The sequence below is a fragment of the Diplotaxodon limnothrissa genome, linkage group LG18 (genome assembly GCF_057381915.1).
Source record: "Diplotaxodon limnothrissa isolate DT_005_m linkage group LG18, D_limnothrissa_male_GT1.1, whole genome shotgun sequence".
Classification (NCBI taxonomy): Eukaryota; Metazoa; Chordata; class Actinopteri; order Cichliformes; family Cichlidae; genus Diplotaxodon; species Diplotaxodon limnothrissa.
The window spans coordinates 34,536,154-34,557,742 of NC_140613.1; the positions used below are offsets into that span (position 1 = coordinate 34,536,154).

General features: G+C 40.2%; 1 protein-coding gene across 1 annotated transcript in view; it reads right to left on the bottom strand.

The window, feature by feature from the left end:
- Positions 1-227: 227 nt before the first annotated feature.
- Positions 228-21,589, bottom strand: part of LOC146614047 (neurexophilin-1) — a 73,369-nt gene continuing 52,007 nt past the window's right edge. The window contains exon 2 of the mRNA XM_085378056.1: positions 228-983. Coding sequence (XP_085234182.1) covers positions 228-983 — 756 coding nt within the window. The remainder of the gene's footprint in view (positions 984-21,589) is intronic.

The following is a 21,589-nucleotide window of genomic DNA, read 5'->3' on the forward strand; positions in this document are numbered from 1 at the left end:
TTAAGCAGTTTACAATTAGCACATTTTGTAAGAATTGAAAGTTGCTCTTTGCTCTTTCAGAAGATTGAACAGGGTAATCATTTGGGGAATCATTTGGGCATAGTTGACACTCTGATATGGACATGTTAAGGGACAGAAGGGCTAACATACAAATGTCTCTGGCCTGGATAGAAGTCCTAGTCTGTTCTCCACTCGACCACTATGTAGTTTGTGAGTGTATGGAAATGTCAGCCAGAGGGAAAGTAGGGAGTGTCACTGTGGTAGTTGTAGTCTGGACACACTTTCTGCACCAGTTTGTAGTCGGTGCTGTAGAAGGAAATGAAGATGCAGATGACTTTGAATGGTTTGGAGCAAAGCCAGGAGACATGGCTCTGAGTTTGCTCTTGGTAGCATGTCTTGGATGGGTCAAAGTTGCAGAGTGTGTTCTTGGCACCCTTCTCAACCTTCTCATATTCTATGCGACAGTTGAAGGACTTTGAGTCCTTGGCATCAATGACGGACTGCTGTGCTGCCACATCAAACTCAACTATCTTTGTTGGAGGGACCAAGCTAACAGACACATTGCCCTGCCCTGTGGAGTTGTGGCGAAAGTAGACACTGAAGGTGCCATTTCCATGATCTACAATCTTACCAGTGATTAGCAGGTTAAGTTTAACTGTCTTAATGTTTGAATGGAAGTCCCCCCAGCCAAACATCTTCTTAAACTTTCCTGTCTTGACCATAGGCCGCCGTTTAGCCCGTGGTCGTGAGTCCTGCAGGTCCGTGGAATTTCTCAGCCAATCCCAAAGATCCTGCTCCAAATAGGGCTCTGGAGTGTCATAGTGAAGATCCAAAGCTGTGCTGTTCTCCTTGCCTTGTAGAGTCTGTGATAGCAGCCTACTGATGGACATTTCCTTATTACTTTGTGTCCATATATGCTTAAGTGTGGATTTCAGATTTCCTGATTTGACAATGTCTGACTTTGAAGGATGAGCACTTGTAACCTGGGGAAGAGAGTAAAAAACATCTATTAGCTGAGAGTTTACATCAATATGAGGATGCTACGTTAGGATCTAGATATCTATGAAATGAGCAAATTGCAAATGAGAAAACATTCCTTTCACCAGGTGCATATCTACACCAGTTAGTCACAACGTTAAAAGTTTGAAAATTGAAAACGTGAAGAAAATATTCAAATTTAATGTTTTGTATTAAAACCTTGGACCCTGGTATTAATGTGGATGTTACTTTGACACATACCATCCAGAGAGTCCATACGCATCATAACACAACACCCAGAGGATCTTCTACCACACAACACCCTGTCCCTGCACCTTGGTCCTGGCTTGTAATGCCTGATGTGTCAGCGAGCTGTTCTGGCAGTACTCAGGGGATATACAAAATATTTGGCAGGATGTTTTAATTTTATGGCTGATCGATCTTCATGGTACTGTATGGAATGACATGCAGTGTTTACATGGAAGGTTTTGATGCATGCTCCATCATGTGGGTAAGGAAATCCCCAAAAAATTGTTTCTGTTCCCCTGGATAAACTGTACATTTGCTTAATGACTGAAAATGGCACCACTGATTAACAGTGGACTGTGGGGTCAGTTTCATGATCATATGCAAATTGTCATGGCTATTGATCAATGACCAAGAATACCATTCACATAGAGTTGGCGAATGGCTGCAGTCACAGCATTGTAAGATCCTTACAGACCAGGGAAGCAGAAGAACATCATATGAAAAAGGCTATGAGTAAATGTGGTTATCCCAGCTGGACATTTGTCAAAACTGGTAAGACACCTAAGGGTGCTCCAAGCGATCCAGGAGAGAAGGTCAACGGCTGCCCAGCCAAAACCCTTTATTGATCGCTTATGTGTCTGGTGTATCAGAACAGCTGAGATGCAGTTTCTCTAAACACAGCGTCTCTATAGATTTGAAACCCCCCAAAAACCCAGTGTAAAGTTCACCACAAGGATTGTGTCCCACTGGCAAATACTTTCTATGCCTCCTGTTTTTTAAAATGTGCAAAATGATGTTTCTTGAGGCAACTTTTTACAACTTGGCACTGTTAAAAAACAAATAAACAAACAAAAAAATCCTAAATTGTCAAACCTAAAAGTAGGCTACACATTTCATTTTTTACACCCGTGACACAACAGCCTATAGATAAAGCGTGGATGCTACATGCATATGTATTCTCATCATCACACAAAACCATCTAGAAGGTTTTACACACACTGTTAAAATAAGAATGCATCTGCACCGTAAAGATGTCCTCGACTGCCAGAAGGATGGAGATTTAAATCTGTATTATATATTAATTTTAAAGTAAACATCTAGCAATCCTTTTTTTATATGATTTATCTTTTGTTTTTGACAAATGTGAGTAATTTTTCTTCCCTTTCAAGCCTTTCCATGACTGACATGTACTATATACAGAGATCACATCTAACATAGTACTAAATAAATTACACTGAGAAATTGAGGTACAAAGTCTGTCTTTAATCAGCCAAGTCACTCCGGGTAAATAATGTGGTGATCCTCTCTCTTCTCTAATGACTTGAGGTTGACATTTGTATATTTTATTAAAACTGTTTTGTAGATTGTGGTACTGATGTTACATTTGCCAAATTGTAACACCAAATTCATTAAAAACTGACAATGAAAACACTGTTCAACCCTTCTGCTTTAAAATGAGCTGTCATACTAGAACCCACTTGTGTATGTAAGTGTGCTTATGATTAAAGTGACACTTTTTTTCAAATGGAAGAAACTTTTATTCCATCCATCCATTTTCTTGACCACATATCCAATTAAAGCCACAGGAAGACTGGACAGGGTGACAGCTAGGGCTGGGTATCGTCACTGATTCCTATAACTGATTCGATTCCGATTCACAAGATCCCGATTTGATTGGATTCGATTTTGCATTAGAACCCTGCAGTAGATCAAAAACTGAAGAAAGGTTTTATTAGAGACATAGCTTTTGTAATTTGGTATAATTTGTAAAAGTTTAAATTACACTGCACACAACGGTAGACTGGTGCGTAATAAGCAAGCAAATAATGCAGAGAACAGATTTTATTTATGCTTGTTCAGTGAATTTTGGTCAGAGGGTGATGAAAACTGCAGCTTCAGAATCTGTGAGATGTTGGCTTTTGCAAACATGCTGTCGGCGAACAGGGAGATCTGCACTATAGCAAGTTTAGATTCATCCAGCTACCCCAACATAAATGTGAACCATGGAGAATGCTAGAGTACCCACAGTGAACCTATGGGGACAGAAATAATATGCAAGTTGCACACAGGAAGTCTGTATTTATTTAATTTTTTTAAACTTATATTCTTTGTTGAAAATCAAACATTTTAAAATGTAGAACACATTTCACAAGTTGATATAGTATTCATTCAATTCAACTCTCTTTAACGCAATAACAATTTAATTGAATTTTATTTAATTAATGCCAAATCAAAGCAACAGTCACTTCATGGTGCTTTATGCTGTAAGGTAAAGACCCCACAAAATAAGTAGTAAGTAATTAATAAATAATATTCAGGACCTTGCTATTGAAGAAAGTTATGGTTATGCCAATAATGTTTGTTTAAAATCCTACAATGTGGCTGAATTAAAGCAATTCTGCAACGATTTGGCCAAAATTCCTCGACAGCAATGCAAAAGCTTCATTATCAACGATCACAATCACAATCATCTTCTTCATCAAGCAGTTGATTGTAGTTTTAGCTTCAAAGTGTTGGATAACCAATGGTTAAGTTTAGGGAACAGTTACATTTGACATAGGGCCAGGTAGGTTTGGAAGGTTTTTTCCACTCAATTAGTGAAATCATGATTAAAAACCAGAGGTTTGTATTTACTTCAGATTTCAGGTTTGTTTGATGATCTGAAACATGTAAGTTTGACAAATATGCAAACATTAAAAATAAATAAGTGCCCAGAAAATATCCTGAAGAGTTTAGATACTTTTACAGAAAGGTATCTTAGTGTAAATGTGCATGTTGTTTAATTGTAACCCTAATGTTACCTTGAATTAACGGCAGTTAAAAAAAGCAATGATCATCATTGAATTCTTATAAGATACAAAAATAATAGTCATTAATTAATTTTTACCAACAAAAAATGAATAGTTAATGCAAACTTAAAAACATGAAGAGATCGTCCTCCTCTCTTTGTTTGTTTTTTTCTGCCTGCTTACAAGATGAAAATTGTTGCGTATCATACCAAATTGAAAATAATCAAGATAAAAGCAAAGCTTGGAATAAAAAGAGACCCAAAAAGTCCTAGCTTTGAAAAGACATTCATTGTTTCCAGATCTAACTTAGTAAATCCTGCTCTTGCTCTTGACGAAGGCGGTCACACTTTTCTCCTCTCCTCCTCCTCCTCTCCCTTAGCTTCCCTGCTTAGCTTCTTATGTCCTTGTCTAGTCTTGTGTTTTTTGTATTACTTTTCCCTGGAACACTCTCTCACAGTCTGTTCTCTAAAACCTAAAAGAGGAATTATGGATAGGATCAACTGGTCCCTAAATGCAATTGACACCCCTTTCTCAATGAGAAGTTTGGGCTCGGGTGAGCCTGAGTGCTGAAGATATCTACCTATTCGGAACCATGATAACAGGGTTCTGGCTGATCGGAGCTGGCTTGGCCCTGACTTATCGAAGAATTTAGAAAGCGGAACCGGCTGTTCAAACCCCCACAAGGCTGCCCACTGGGATTGAAACGATGTGAGAGGCGTGAGTTTCTCAAAATGGGCTCATTGAGTGCAGCACGGATAAGATCTTGGAAAGGCTACGGCTGCTGTGAATACTCAGAATAAGATCTCTGACTGCAGACTGGATTACATCTCGGAAGGGCTCGCTCAGAATAACATCTCTGGGTGCAAATTGGATGACATCTCGGGGAGGCACACTGTCGTGAGTTCTCAGAATCGGCTCCTCGAGCACAAGAAATGACAACATCACAGAACGCTAGTATGGCGAAGCTCACGGCTCTCCAACGGGAGATTGAGAGACCAGTGTTGGACTGTAGAACTGCTTTGAAATTCATATGAGCTGTTCGCACTAAAGTAAAAAGCACCATCACTTCATGCGGATACCCTTTCGGCGCCAGCTGCGGTCTCAAGGCTGGAGCTGAACAACAACACCCTGATAACGACTGTGTTTAGTCTGTTCCTTCCCATTCCATGCAAGGCCACCTGGGTTGGCTGGAAAACTGTTTACTTAGCCTAGCAGGGCGAAGGACACTGTCTCAGCTGAACTCTGGACACACACACACATACATATACACTGATATGCACACACTCATCCCCCCTCCCTTTCCAAACGCCTTCGACGCTTATTCCCTTCCGATGCTGACGGTGGATCAAGGAGACCAGTGCACGCAGCCCCGGATGTACTGTCTAATTCGGCTGTCTCTCACCCTTTACCCACCCCTGTTGCTTGTCATGTGTTTCTTTGGTGTATTAAGAGTTTTTTCATGTGCAGAGGTGTTTTTTTCTGTTCTCAAACTGATCTCCCTGTTGGAGCTCAGTCTGGGGGGAGTTATTTTTTCTCCTTATCTTTCCTCCAAATTTTTCATTGTTATACCTCTCTGACCTGTCTTCCCCATGTGATGTTTTGTGTAATGTATGTATGGTCGGAGGGTAAGATGGCGCCGCCATTGCGTACAATAGGTCAGCAGCCTTATGAAATTTCCCTTTGTGGGACTAATAAAGGTATATCAAATCAAATCTAAATACCATCTCACCAGGGGCGATTTTAGCCCAATGAATCAAAATTAATCAAAGAGTTCTCACTTTTTTGACAATATTTGCTGTTTGTGTAAACACTACTAAAAATATAAAAAACATACAGTACTTAATTGAGACATAACATTTTAACAACAAAAGCATAGATACCCCCCTCCCAAAATGGTTTGTTCCAGCTCGCCTCTCCCCTACTCTGGCTCTAGCGCCATTTCTGCCAGAGCGATGGTAAATGGTAAATGGCCTGTATTTGTATAGCGCTTTAGTCATATGGACCCCAAAGCGCTTTACACTACATGCAGTCATCCACCCATTCACACACTGGTGATGTCAAGCTACATTGTAGCCACAGCTGCCCTGTGTGCAGCCTTAATGGCAAAGTTCAGAAAAGAGTATCTAAGCTTAAGAAATTAAATATGTTGTAATTAAAACCCTTGAGCATTATAATAATTATAATAATAATAAGCTGGCCAAAGGAGAAGATGGAAGCCCCTGACATCAAGACAAGGAAACTCCTGACTATACATAGAGGGTTTCACCCCAAGTCCAGCACCCTGAGACTGTACGCTAAGCGGAAGGAAGGAGGCTGGGGACTGGTGAGTGTCAGAACCACAGACCAGGATGACACAATGAACACTCTCGAGTACATCAGGAAGAATGCCAGAACTGATTGTGTACTTAGTGAATGCCTCAGGTAGCAGAAGCCCAAGAAAGAGGGCAAGAGGAAGAACCATCACTAAAGGACAGGCCCGGTACTGTGTATATATCCAGTAGATAGAGGAAGCAGCTGACATCTAGAAATCCTACCAGTGGTTTGACTAGGTTGGTCTGAAAGACAGCACAGAGGCACTAATCATGGCAGCACAGGAACAAGCTCTGAGCACAAGATCCATAGAGGCTGGGGTCTATCACACCAGGCAAGAACCCAGGTACAGGATGTGTAAAGATTCCTAAGACGCTAGCAGGCAGGGCATACATGGAACGCCAGAACCAAGTGGCATAGTATACAGAAACATCTGTGTGAGTATGGAAATACCGAGGGCAAAATAGGGAAAGCTCCCTAGGGCGGTCGAGAATGACTGAGGCTAAGACCCTGTTGGACTTACAGATACAGAGGGGCGCAAGAGGGAATTTTTTTTAATATATGTAACATTTTGTATGTGAAGTGGATGTTGTGTGATTACAAGAATTGTCAAAAACAAACAAACAAACATATTTTATTAATATTCAGAGATGGGCAGTAACGTGTTACAATTACTGTATTGCTGTAATCTGATTACTTTTTTCAAGTAACGAGTAAACTAAGGGATTACGATTGCAAAAAAAAGTAATTCGATTACACTTACTTTCCCCTTAAGCACGCTGCATTACTGCGTTACTAAACTGTGATTTTGTTTGAGAGAGTGTCTCATGACAATGACGCAAGCGTGTGCGACGGCTGTGGAAGCACGTATGTAAATCAACAATAGAAAACATGGAGCGAGGGATGGAGTACGATCGTGCATCATTTAATACTTGGAAATACCGACATTACTTTGAATTTGACTTTTTCAAAAGCGACAAAAACATAAGCATACGTTGTACACTCTGCATAGGAAGAAAACTTCCACATCAAAAAATTCCGCTTCCAACTTGAGCAAGCACCTAGCACAAGAATGTTAAATTGACAGAAAACCCCCAGGATCCCCCCACTGAAATGACCGCTGTGGCTCAGATGGACCCACTCCTGCTAAACAGATTAAACTAGACATAAGAGCGACAGGACTTAGTGCCGCTGAACTGAAGAAGCTCGTCGCTGCCTATATCGTCGAGAACATGTTGCCTATTTCCACTGTAGACTCTGAATCATTCCGAAGCATTGTAGGAAAAATACCAACTAAAAGTGGTGTCAAGCTGCCCCAGAGAAAGTCATTTGTAGGATACCTTGAGAGAGAATATGACAAAATGAACTCTACAGGCCGATCTCAAATCTCCCGTTTTTAAGTAAGATCATTGAAAAAGCAGTTTCTCAACAGCTCAGTTACTTCTTAAAACAGAATAATTGCTACGATGCCTTCCAGTCAGGTTTTAGACAGAACCACAGCACTGAAACCGCTCTGACCAAAGTGTTTAATGACATATGTCTGAATACAGACAGTGGAAAAATGTCAGTCCTAGTTTTACTGGATCTCAGTGCAGCATTTGATACAGTTGACCACAACATATTACTCAAATGACTGGAGAACTGGACAGGTCTTTCAGGAACTGTACTAAACTGGTTCAAAACATATGTAGAAAACAGGAAATACTTTGTATCAATAGGTAACTTCACATCTGAGCAGACAAGTATCACATGTGGAGTTCCCCAAGGTTCCATCTTGGGACCCCTTCTGTTTAACATCTACATGCTCCCACTGGCACAGATTATAAACAGCAACAAAATAAACTATCACAGCTATGCAGATGGCACACAAATATATATCACAATGTCACCAGGAGACCGAGGCCCTGTACAGGCTCTTGGTAAATGCATTGAGGAAATCAATGACTGGTTGTGCCACAGTTTTCTCCAGCTAAACAAAAACAAAACTGAGGTAATAGTCTTTGGCGCCAAAGAAAAACGATTACAGGTCACCAGAGAACTTCAATCTATACATCTAAAAACCACAAACCAGGCGAGAAATTTGGGTGTAGTGATGGATGCAGACCTAAACTTAGAAAAACACATTAAGACAATAACAAAGTCAGCTTACTATCACCTCAAGAATATATCAAGGATAAAAGATCTGATGTCTCAACAGGACCTGGAAAAACTAGTCCATGCATTCATCTTTAGTAGGCTTGATTACTGTAACAGCATCTTTACAGGTCTACCTAAAAAAATCAGTCAGACAACCAAAGCTCATTCAGAACTCTGCTGCTCGAGTCCTCACTAAGACCAAAAAAGTGGACCACATCAGTCCAGCTCTGAGGTCCTTACACTGGCTGCCTGTCCGTCAGAGGATAGACTTTAAAGTTCTGATGCTGGCCTATGAAGCTCTGAATGGTTTAGGACCAAAATACATCAATGACCTCCTGACCCAGTATGAACCATCCAGATCCCTCAGGTCATCTGGATCCGGTCTTTTATCAGTTCCCAGAGTCAGAACCAGACACGGAGAAGCTGCATTCAGCTTTTATGCTCCTTATATCTGGAACAAACTCCCAGAAAGCCTCAGATCAGCTGAAACACTCAGTTTATTTAAATCCAGGTTGAAGACTCACCTGTTCTCAGCTGCATTTGAATAAAGCACCAAATCCACACTTTAAGCTTAAATTTCAAAACTTACATTTAACTACTGATTTTATCTACTGTTCTGATTTTATCTGTTTTGATTTTATATACTGTTGTTTGTTTGTTTGTTTGTTTGTTTGTTTGTTTGTTTGTTAATTAGTTAGTTAGTTTATTTGCTTGTTTTATTCAATTTTAAATCATGCTTTTTATTTGTTCTTGTTTCTAATGTCTCTGTAAAGCACTTTGAATCACCTTGTTGTTGAATTGTGCTATACAAATAAACTTGCCTTGCCTTGCCTTGCCTTGCCTTGCCTCTAACTTAAAGGCTACACTCGAAGAGGCAGAGTTTGTTTCCACTACTGCTGACATCTGGACGGTAAATAATAAAAGCTTTATGGGTGTAACAGTTCACTGGATTAATTCCACATTACAATGCAACAAGGCCGCCCTAGCATGCAAGAGAATTAAAGGCAGCCATATCTATGATGTAATCGGAGCAGAGATTGAAGAAATCCATTCATCATATGGACTACAAGACAAAGTTGTTGCCACTGTAATGGATAATGCATCTAATTTTCCTAAAGCATTCAGAGTATATCAGCCCTGTCATTTGGAGTCTGAATCTGAAAATGAAGAAGGTGATGACGAGGAACCGACCTTTACTGATGTCATAGAAGCTCTTTCAACCACATCTGGTGATGCACAGTTTAGCCTCCCTCAACACTACAGATGTGCATCGCACACAATTAACTTGATTTCAACAAGCGATGTTGACAAACATCTAAATTCCTGTGCAGACACCAAGGCTGCATATAGGAGTAGCATTGCAAAATGTTCTGCTCTTTGGACTAAAGGAAGTCGATCAACATTAGCCTCTGAACAGGTGGAGGAAGTCAGCCAGAGGAAACCTAATGGTACTGACATCCACAAGGTGGAATTACCTGTATGAGGCCATTTCTAGAATCATCACAATTCCCTTAAATGAACTTAATCCCCTCTGTGTAAAACTGGGAATCAAGTGCCTTAATGAAAGGGAGTACCAGTTCTTGAAAGAGTACTGTGCTGTGATGAAGCCCCTGACAGTGGCTCTGGACATCTTACAAAGGGATGAGTGCACCTATGGGGCTTTACTACCAACACTCACAAGCCTGATGTCAAAGACGCTTGCCCTGAAAGATGACCTCTCTAGATGACCTCTCTAGAAAGACCTCTGTAAAGGTAAGATTATTATTGGATAATTGCTTTGGGTGGATTTGTTAAACTTATTATACGCTTCACAGTGGGTGGATGTTATACGTAGTTTTAAGCAGCGTGTACAATTATTAAAATGATAGAATAAAAGACCAAGTATTCACCCCTTGTTAAATATCAGGGATATTGATCATCATTGATTATGAATATTAATCATAATATCAACAAAACCAAAATTAAATCTCATACAGTATTGATAATAGAAAATATAGATGGTTTAGGGCAGTAAAGCCCACAAAATAATGACAATAGGTAATTATATAGTAAAATAATTTTATTCTTAGATGCATCATATTGTATGTTACAGGCCCTCAAGACTTGATGCTGTTCTGGACAGCCAAGAAGGACTTCTCGCAGCGGCCACTTGTCCCAAGTTTAAACTTTGTTGGTTGAGAGATGAGTGTAGGAGAGTATGTGAAGGAGCTCCTGATAACAGAGTGTCGTAAAGCTGCTCCTGCAACTGACAACACTAATGTGTCCCAAATGCCAGCCAGCCAAATGCTTTTTCTCAGCAGAAAAAGAAGTAACCGACTATTTAAGGTCAGACTATGAGCTTGAGATTCTGAATCAGTTTCCAAATCTCAAAAAGATGTACATGAAATACAACAGGCCAACTCCATCCAGTGCACCAGTGGAACGGCTGTTCAGTTTAGGTGGATTGGTGCTTTCCCCAAAAGGAACAGACTGTCTGATAGAAGGTTTGAGAAGCTTCTGCTGATGCGATATAACCACTGTTTCAGTCCAAAAGAAAACAATAAAACATCGGTCTTTTTCAGGGTTGCCACAAAATGAGACTGGATTAACAGCCTATATGTAGCATGCAATAGCATTTTCTGTTTTGGTAATCTCATTATTACTCCTCTCTGCACTTTACCAACTGTTAAAAGATGTTATTGTTAATTTTATTTATTTTATTTCTTTATTTTTTTTGTTGTATTTATGTGAAAGGATGTGTGTGTATACACAAAAAATAATTTTATGTTATATACTGGAATATGCAGAAATACAGTTTAAGCCTTTATTTTCTTAAAATATGGTGTAATGTGCAGAAATATGTTTAAATGTTAAGCAAATTTATTAAAGTCAAAGATTGTTGAATTTAATTTTTTTTTTTGGACGCAATGTTTATTAAGTTAAGATTAAAAGTAATAAACTAATTTTTAAAAAGACACTTTTCAATTTGATTCACTTTTATATGTTGGATTATGCAAAAAAATAGAATTGGGCCAAAAGGTCTATTGGTTTGTGACGCATTCAGGTTGTGTATCATGTTTTTGAAAAGTGACTAAGTAACTAAGTAACTAATTACTTTTGAAAATAAGTTGCCCCAGTATAATGTGAATTACCCATAATTTCCTTTTTGACAAAGAATATAGTTAGGGTTGGATCAGGTGTCACTGAATTCCCCCTTAGTTACACTGTAATAGGTCAAGGTAGCTGGGGGCTTCCCATGATGATGATTTCTTCTTCATTCACCTTTTTTTTTCACACACTGTTTATACGCCACTCTGCATTTAATCACTAGTTATTATTAATCTCTAGTTCTCTTCCACTCTTCCTTTGTTTGTCATATCTTCCTCCCCCTTACTCCAACCAGTCACAGCAGATGACCACCCCTCCCTGAGTCTAGCTGTTTTTGTTAAAAGGGATTTTTTCTTTCCCGAGTTTGCTAAAGCATTTTCTCATAGGAGAAAATGTATTGATTTAACTTACAATCTAAAGCACCTTTGTCATGTGGAGTCTACAGTTTTCATGATTTTCTCCACAAGTCACCACTTCCTCCCCACTTGGCTCCACCTCCCCAAACACTCAGTCTTTATTCATTCGCCTGAGCCTGCTTCCTGGGTCTGTATTAGACAGCATTATGACAGCCTTAAGGCAACAGTTGTATTGATTTAGTGCTATACTGCGGGAAAAATAGGTATTGAACACATCACTAAAAGAACATGTCACCAATTTTCTAAGTAAATATATTTCTAAAGGTGCAATAAAATTCTCACTAGATGTAACAACCCATCCAACCCACACATGCCAAGAAGTCAAAGCACTGATGTCCATAAATTATAAGTAATAATAAGGCGTGACCAAGGAATAAAATATTGAACACATGAAGTGAAAAGGGGGTGCATTTAAAGCTGGCTGATCAACATTTAGACAAGCTTGTGAAATACTGGGACAATATAGTCTGTTCAGATGAGGCCAGAATTGAACTGTTTTGATGCCTTAATACACACCGTGTTTGGATTTTAAAAGTCACTGCACATCAACCCAAAAACACCATACCAACTGTGAAGTTTGGAGGTGGAAACATCATGGTATTAGGCAAGGCAAGGCAAGGCAAATTTATTTGTATAGCACAATTCAACAACAAGGTGATTCAAAGTGCTTTACAGAGACATTAGAAACAAAAACAAATAAAAAGCATGATTTAAAATTGATTAAAACAAGCAAACAAACAAACTAACTAAACACACACATATTAGGCGATTTTTCTGCAAATGGCACACTTCATATAAGGAAGAATGTATGGAAAAATGTATCGAGACATTCCTGTCTCAAAACCTGCCGCCATCTAACAGGATGATGAAGATGAAATTAGGATGGATGTTTCAGCAAGACTGTCACATGCCATGATACACAGCACTTTGTTTTTCTGTTGCTCTTGTCTTTCAGGTGTCAAGCCTGCACCTATTGGCCCATTCAAAGATAATTGGCATATGCCTATTGGCTAATCTGGGCACAGTAGCCCAGCGGTCCCCAACCTTTTTTTGCCATGGACCGGTTTATGTCCGACAATACTTTCACGACCGGCCTTTAAGTTGTCGCGGAAAAATACAACAAATAAAACCTGTAAAGGTACCAAAAAAAGTAATATTTATTCATAACACACAGGAAAAGACCCAGGGAAACTGAGTTAACAATAAAAACTATTAAAAATAATGATAAAAATCAATAAAACCCTTGAAAACTACACATTTCACGCCCGAACCTCAACTCTTGTTGGTACCAAACGACCAGTACCGGTCCGTGGCCCAGGGGTTGGGGACGGCTGCAGACCAATCGCTTGCCAGGGATCATTACAAAAGAGCAGCTTCCTGGCCAGCTTCTGATGTTCTCTAAACGTTTGTTTGTAGGCTTATGTGTATGTGAGTGTTTTGGTGGGAGGCTGGACAGGTAAGATTGGGGTACCCCATACACTTGCAACTGGGCATTTATTGTTAAAAACACTAGGTTATACGCTTGATGCCACTTTTGTATGTTTTGACTGACCTTTTTTTGTCAAGCAGCTAGACAGACCTTTTGTTTTGTGTATTGTTTTATTTAGACCTTAGGAAAGAAGTCAGCCTCTTTTTGTTTTCTTAATTTAATTTCTTAATTTTGATTTGTTTGAGTTTATGATTGTCAAGGCACAGTAAACCATCAATAAAAACTGCCTGACTGTAACCTAGCCGTTGTCCCTCTCCTTCATTAATTGTGGTTGTCTTGTGTTGCCGTCTCGAAGCTGTCATCACCAACAAACGCTTTTGTACAAACTATTAAATAATTTTCTGTAAGCGTGTTCAACACTTTTTTCTCCGTGTCAATTCTCATTATATTTTAGGGTCTTTATCTTACAATATAAAGCTCATTGAGGAAACTATTGCTTTGATTTGGTGCTATAACAACTACATTTAATTTAATTAAAATTTAGATTGCACATAACTTAATTTATGGACATCTATGATTTAATTTCTTTGCATGTGTGGATTGAATGGGTTGCTACAGACATCTGCTGAGAATTTCATGTCAATAGCATTTTTAGAAATACATTTACATTTAGAAAACTGGTCACATGTTCAATACTTATTTTACCCACTGTATAAAAAAAATTGAATTGAATTAAAAATTAAATGATCCTCAGGTAGTAGTAGGGGCTCATGGTGTGTAAAGATAATATGCACACAACATTACATCACCAGCAGCCCAAGGTCTAAGGTACTAATCAGAAGGTTGGTGGTTCAAGCCCTGTTTGCACCAGTATCTTGGCCAGGAATATTTTGCAAGTATTCTTGGGCAAGATATTGAACCCCAAGTTGTTTTTCCAATATTTTCATCAGTTTGAACACTAATTAGAAAACATGTAGAAAAAAGAAAAAATATAGAAAAAGTGCTTGTATGAATCTTTTGTACTGGTTAATAAGACATGTTGTATAATGCGCTTTAAGTCCCCCATTAGACTACGCCTAGGACATCAATGGGCTTACTGAGTGTATCACCGACTACATAACTTTCTGCACCAACCCCATTGTTCCAGCTCAGACTGTCCAATCGTTTCCCAAATACCAAGCTGTGGGTGACTAAGGGCATCAAAGCCCTCCTCAGTGACAAGAAGAGGGCTTTCAGAGGCTACGTCCACACTAGCCCAAATAAATTTGAAAACAGCGTTTTCGTCTCAAAATGCTCCGCGTCCACACTATCATTTTCAGTCTTTTTCACAGAGTTGTGCGTCCATATTGAAACGGCCGAAAACGCTTACCTTCCAGTACTGCGCATGCGTGAAACGCAAGACGATTCGACCTGCCTCGTTTCTGTCTGCCGTTTATTTACTTTCCGGCTCTTTGAAGTGTCAAGGAAAAGTTTTTTAAATGGACTAACAATGAGGTGGAGTTGTTGCTGCGAGTAACACAAAAGTACAAAGTTGTAAAAGCGAGTGAGAATTAAAGAATTTGAAGAAAAGCTATCTAAAGCATGTACAAACTGATATTAATCTTTAACCCTTTGAGGTCCACACCAAGAAAAAAACAATGGAAAGATTTTTTGTTTGCATTTCTTATTGATTTGGGTGAGTAAGATAAGATAAGATAAGATAAGATAACCTTTATTAGTCCCACACGTGGGAAATTTGTTTTGTCACAGCAGGAAGTGGACAGTGCAAAAGTTATGAGGCAAAAATTAGAATACAATAAGAATAAATACAGTACACAACTGTACAGAATAGAATAAAATACTATATACAGTAGAATAAAATAAAATAAATATACAATAAGATAAAAATAGAATACAAATACAAATACTATATACAACTGAGTAAAAATACAACGATGACAGAAAGGATTATTGCACTTAGTATTATTGCATATGTATGGATGTGTGTGCTTGATCAGTTAAAGTCTTTATTATGGAGTCTGACAGCAGTGGGGAGGAAAGACCTGCGAAATCTCTCCGTCCCACACCGTGGGTGCCGCAGTCTCCCACTGAAGGAGCTGCTCAGTGCTGTCACAGTCTGCTGCATGGGGTGGGAGATGTTGTCCAACAGGGATGACAGCTTAGCCGCCGTTCTCCTGTCACTCACCACCTCCACTGGGTCCAGAGGGCATCCTAGAACAGAGCTGGCCCTTCGGATCACCCTGTTCAGTCTCTTCCTGTCCCCAGCAGAGATGCTGCCGCCCCAGCAGACCACACCATAAAAGATAGCAGAAGCCACAACAGAGTCATAGAAGGTCTTCAGGAGTGGGCCCTCCACTCCAAACGACCTGAGTCTCCGCAGCAGGTACAGCCTGCTCTGCCCTTTCCTGTAGAGGGCGTCTGAGTTATGAGTCCAGTCCAGTCTATTGTTCAGATGAACACCAAGGTACCTGTAGCTGTCCACAGCCTCAATGTCCATACCTTGGATGTTCAGTGGTTGCAGTGGAGAATGCTTGTGCCTGCGGAAGTCTACCACCAGTTCCTTGGTTTTACTGGCGTTGATCTGGAGGTAGTTCAGCTGGCACCAGTCCACAAAGTCTTGGGTCAGACCTCTGTACTCCTTGTCGTCCCCATCAGTGATGAGGCCGACTATTGCAGAGTCATCAGAGAACTTCTGCAGGAAGCACTGGGTGGAATTGTGGGAGAAGTCTGCAGTGTAGATGGTGAAGAGGAACGGAGCCAGAACCGTTCCCTGTGGGGCCCCCGTACTGCAGACGACCCTGTCCGACACACAGCCCTGAGTCCTCACATACTGTGGTCGGTCGGTGAGGTAGTCCAGGATCCAGGTAGTGAGGTGATGGTCCACTCCAGAGTTCACCAGCTTGTCCTTTAGAACCGAGGGAAGAATGGTGTTGAAGGCACTGGAGAAATCAAAGAACATGATTCTCACAGTGCTTCCAGCGGTCTCCAGGTGAGCGAGGGAACGATGTAGGAGGTGAATGACGGCATCATCCGCTCCAATGCCAGGCTGGTAGGCAAACTGAAGTGGGTCCAGTGATGAGCTTATTAGGCGCCGAAGCTGAGCCAGGACCAACCGCTCCAGGGTCTTCATCAGGTGGGATGTCAGAGCCACCGGCCTGTAGCTGTTGAGGTCCTTGGGGCGTGAAGTCTTTGGCACTGGTACAACACAGGAGGTTTTCCAGAGCTGTGGGACTCTTCCCAACCTCAGGCTCAGGTTGAAGAGGTGCTCCATCACCCCACACAGTTGGTCCGCGCAGGACCTGACGACCCTCGAGCTGATGCCATCTGGACCCGCTGCCTTCTTGCCATTAATCCTCCTCAGTTCCCTCCTAACCTGGGTGGTTGAGAGAGACAGGCTGGAGCCTTGTGTTGAGTGTGTATTGGATGCTGCAGTTGGGGGTGGGGGGGAGTGAGCAGGGTGAATAGAGGAGGTGTGAAGTGTCTGAGGTGGAACAGCAGCAGTGGGGGTGGGTGAGTCTGCAGCCGATGTTGCAGACTGCCTCATGGCTGAATCAAATCTGTTGAAGAAATGATTCAATTCATTTGCCCATCTCACATCCCTCCCAGTAATAACCACAATCAATAATTTTTTTTCAATAGACCCTGTAGTTTTTAAAATATTGATCTCTACCAAATGGTTGAGATGTCACTTAATGGTAAAAGTATGAAATGTCATGCAAATACAAGTGCATTATATAATACAGTTGAAATTGTATTTATAATTATAATTTAATTAATAACAAAAACTATCCAGCGCATTGGATACAGTTTATTTCTAGTAGCATGCCAGTGAACATTGCTGTTTTCATTCCATCAAAGGACAGGATTATATCAAACTACAAAATACATAGTTTTTTAATCTGCAAATGTGAAAAATGTGCTACAGCACAAAATACTCACATTCAGGCCACTTCTGATTGAACGGTACTGTGCAAAATCATTTTTCTTTTTAAAAAATAAATAAATAAAAACAGTGCAAATGAAGCACATCTGCATGTGGTTTTGGTCATTGGGGTCTTATGGTGTAGCATTGATTCTGTGGTCTTGGAGAGCTGAATCATGGTTGTCCAACTCTAGATGCTGGCTTGTTAACTTTTTGAGAGCCATCGGTTTCTGGTCCAGTAGGGCACTGTCCCTCTTATAGACCAGGTATTAAAGTCATGTCACTGGAGATTGGCATTAGTTGAACATCCCTTCGGCAGATATTAGCTACTCACAAATGGCACCCTTACAAACTCCAGCTACTGCAGCATCTCAACGAGGATGACCCAGATCGGCGCACAGAATTTGCAGAATGTGCAAAACAAAAACATTAGCGTCCATCGTGCGTGGGAAAAAAACTTCTTTTTACAGCGAAAGAACCCCTAAACTTCCAAACGAGCACCGAGTAGCTACGACGTAATGGGAAATTCACAGAGAAACTTGCGGATTCTTCCATTGAAGATGGAGCAGGGTAAACCTCCGCCTACCTCAGTCCTGCTTTACAGGTGAAAATAGAGCAACAGGACCGCTAGTCTTTGACTTTATTTATTTTCTGCTGTGTTTTACTTGCATCTATTTGAAAGAGTGAGTGTAAACACAAAAAATATTTTATTTTATGTGCTGGAATGTGTAGAAAATAGGTTTAAATGTTAAACTAATTTATTCAAGTCAGAGAATGTTGCATATAATTAAATTTTTGCTTGATGCATAAAGTTAAAAGATTAAAACTGATAAAACAAGTTAAAAAAGATACTTTTCCATTGGATTACATTTTGTATGATGGATTATGCAGAAAAAGTAGAATTGGGCTGAAAGATCTATCGCTTTATCACCTATTCGGGTTGTAAATCGTGTTTTTAAAAAGTAACTAAGTAATTATTTACTTTTGAAAATAAGTAATCAGTAAAGTAACGGGATTACTTTTTTGGGGAAGTAATCAGTAATTCGTTACTGATTACTTTTTTCAAGTAACTTGAGCAACACTGGTAATAAGTAGGGGTGGGTTTTGATTATCCTAACCCTATTTAGAGAGAAAGAGAGAGAGAGCTCTACATGAAGTGTGATTTTATCTTGGTGGAAGCAAAACAGCAAAAGTAAAAGGAAATTCGTGACGATGTTTATGTGAAGCGAATGTGAAGCATAGTTTGGATCGTCTTTGGCTGCTGGTTCAGTCAAAATTGTTTGGAGAGAGATACAACCACAGCTTCAGAATCTAGTGCAAAAAGGACGTAAACACAAAGCGCCCGCCGACGCTTCAAAATCAGTGAGCTGTCGGCTTTCAGACACCGTGTCCGTGTCCGTGTATGTGCCGTCGGGTGAGAAAGGTGACATCTCACTGATTCGGATGCGCTGGGTCCACGTTTTGTGTTTATGTCTTTGTGCAGAATCAGTGTACCTGCTCTCATTTACTGTTTTAGCTGTTTGGTGGTTGTAGAAATTTTGTGAGGTTTAACCTGAGATTCTGGCGTTTCGGGCAAAATCGGCCAGAATCTCAAAATAAATTTATTTTTAAATGAATTTTAATGAATTGATATCATATTATCCAAGCCAGAATCGGTTTTAATTGATAAGTCGATAATCAAAACCCACCCCTACTGTCAAGTGACATACATCTGTTCAGTAAGTCCTCTAACACTATCATATATCAAAAAATTATATCTTCCTGTCTTAGTTTAATCAAAAACACTCAAAATATGTTGGATGGTTTTTTGTTTCCGTGTTCCTGGTTGGGAGAAGGATAAGAAGAGCCAACAGTTTCCATTCACAGTGCCTTCTGGTGGATTTTTTTGGCATTACAGATGTAAACCAATTGGTAGAAAAGACTCAACAAGGTAGGTCAATTTCAGTGAAAGCCTCAGTTAGATATAGGGTCTGAAAATGTGCTCTAGCAATTGGTTGACCAGAACGTTAAAGGGTTTTAATAGGGCTGTCAAAAAATTGACAACTGCTGTGTAATGCCCTCCACTATCTTAGTTTAATTGGTCACATGACTGCATCACATGACTAAAATTTGTCATCATTTTCGAAAGGGCTCCGGGTTCACTGTCCACACTGCGATGCGAAAATGGTGTTTTCAAATGATTCCGCTTTGGAGAGCATTTTCAAAACGCTGCATTTTCCTTGAAGGAAAACGCCATCTCAAGGTGGACGGAAGGCCAAAACGGAGAGAAAAAGATGCGTTTTCAAACGAAAACTGTTTCAATCCAGGAGGTCAACGTGGACATTGTGGAGGACTATAAATATCTTGGAGTATACATCATAGCTGGACTGGCCATCGGGCGTACCGGGCATTTGCCCGGTGGGCCGCTGGCGATTTTTTGTTTTTATGGGCCGATGGATTTTTTTTTTTTTTTTTTTTTAGGAAGGGTATATATAATGAAAGGTGTTGGATTGGCCAATTGGTCATGATCAACTCTGGGCTGGACCAATTACAGCCGAGGAGGCCGGATGCACCCTCCCCCTTGTTTAGCAATCACGTGATTTTCGCGCATTGCATGCCGGGAACTCGTGGCAAAACAATCCAAGTACCGCATCAAATGCAAGCATTTGCAGCACCGCAAAACGTTCATTCTCCGGTTCCAATACCTTCTTGTTTTTTCTTTGCCGCACAAAAAAGGAATGTACAAAACAAAAGGAGAACAATGCCGGTCCGTACAAAGACAGACTCGACGAAAAGACAAAGAAAAGATACGAGGAAAAAAATCAAAGGAGTGAAAGGGTCAGACCCTTACGAGTGGACAAAAGACGTTAGCGTGCTGCCCAACTTTCACCACGCTCATATTTATAATTATACGGTTCTTGGAGTGAGTGCATACACTCATGAAGTTTAGTAACTTCAGGTCACTGCAACAAGCCCAGGTACAGTTTACCGACGGATGGGTACAGGACCTTGAAATGCACCGCGTAGAACGAAAGACCATCGTACGAACAAAGGTAAGTTTACCAGTTTCACAAATCGTCATCATAAATACACATTCGTTAACCGTTTATTAATATAACCTTTGAGCTCAACGGTAATTAATTAGTAGTGGAAATAATTTCTGGTAGCATCACAGAAATGTAGCAGTGACAATAATATTGTATGCTGTAATCGTACTGGGCAATTAGTGATACAAAACAACTGTTTTATCCTGTGAATAAAAGTATATGTTTTTGTCAATGTACCATGGTAATAACAGAAGCGAAACACAATATTGTGTCAGGACAATTCACTATTTATGCACAATAAATAAAGGAGCATAGCGCGACAATTTCTGTTCAGCGCCAGACTTGCTTGTAACCTATATCACCAATTATGTTATGAAAAATGACGTATTAACTACAACAGCAGACCGACCTTTGTGGGAATGCTTGGAGCAGACTAACATGTGAGCTGGAGTGCTCTGAGACGTTATATTTGGTATATCCAGACCATCCGTCGGCTCTTACTTCGGAAACATGGCTTAAAACATTTCTCTTCAACGACGTAATCCGATAAAAAAAAAAAACGATCTCTTTACCCGTCGGCTTCCCGTGGCTGTCATGCGACCGGCTATTGCAGTTAATAATACAACAGCTTCTTGCCATTTTTTGTGTTTCTTTTTATCGCTGTGTAACTGATTTCAATTGAAAGCCTGCGTGCGCTAGTACCTCTTGCCACAAGTTCCCAGAATCCTTTGCGGTTTTACCCCTGAATGACGTCACATTTATCCTGGTGGGCCGGTCTCTAGTCAAAATGCCCGGGCCGATTTTTTGTCCCAGTCCAGCCTTGGTATACATAGACAACTGGACTGGGTTAAACACACCACTGCACTTTACAGGAAATGCCAGAGTTGTCTCTATTTTCTGAGGTGGCTGAGGTCCTTCAACATCTGTCGGACAATGCTCAGGATTACTGAAGTTTGGCCAGCTGGTATACAATGATGTGCTACACAGCTATGTTAGCATACTATACAAGCTGGAAAATGAACGCTAACTTTTTTCCACTCCGTAAAAGTTAACGTGAGGGTTCCCGAAGGTTAGGGACAAACGCAATCGCATGGCAGGATGCTGTAAACAGATAATCCATTCACAATACGAGATTAGTCATCATCATCATTGTTTATTTATATAGCACTTTAAAAACACACCTGGTAGACCAAAGTGCTGAACAATACAACTATAAATGATAATAATATAAGAACTGAACAAAACAA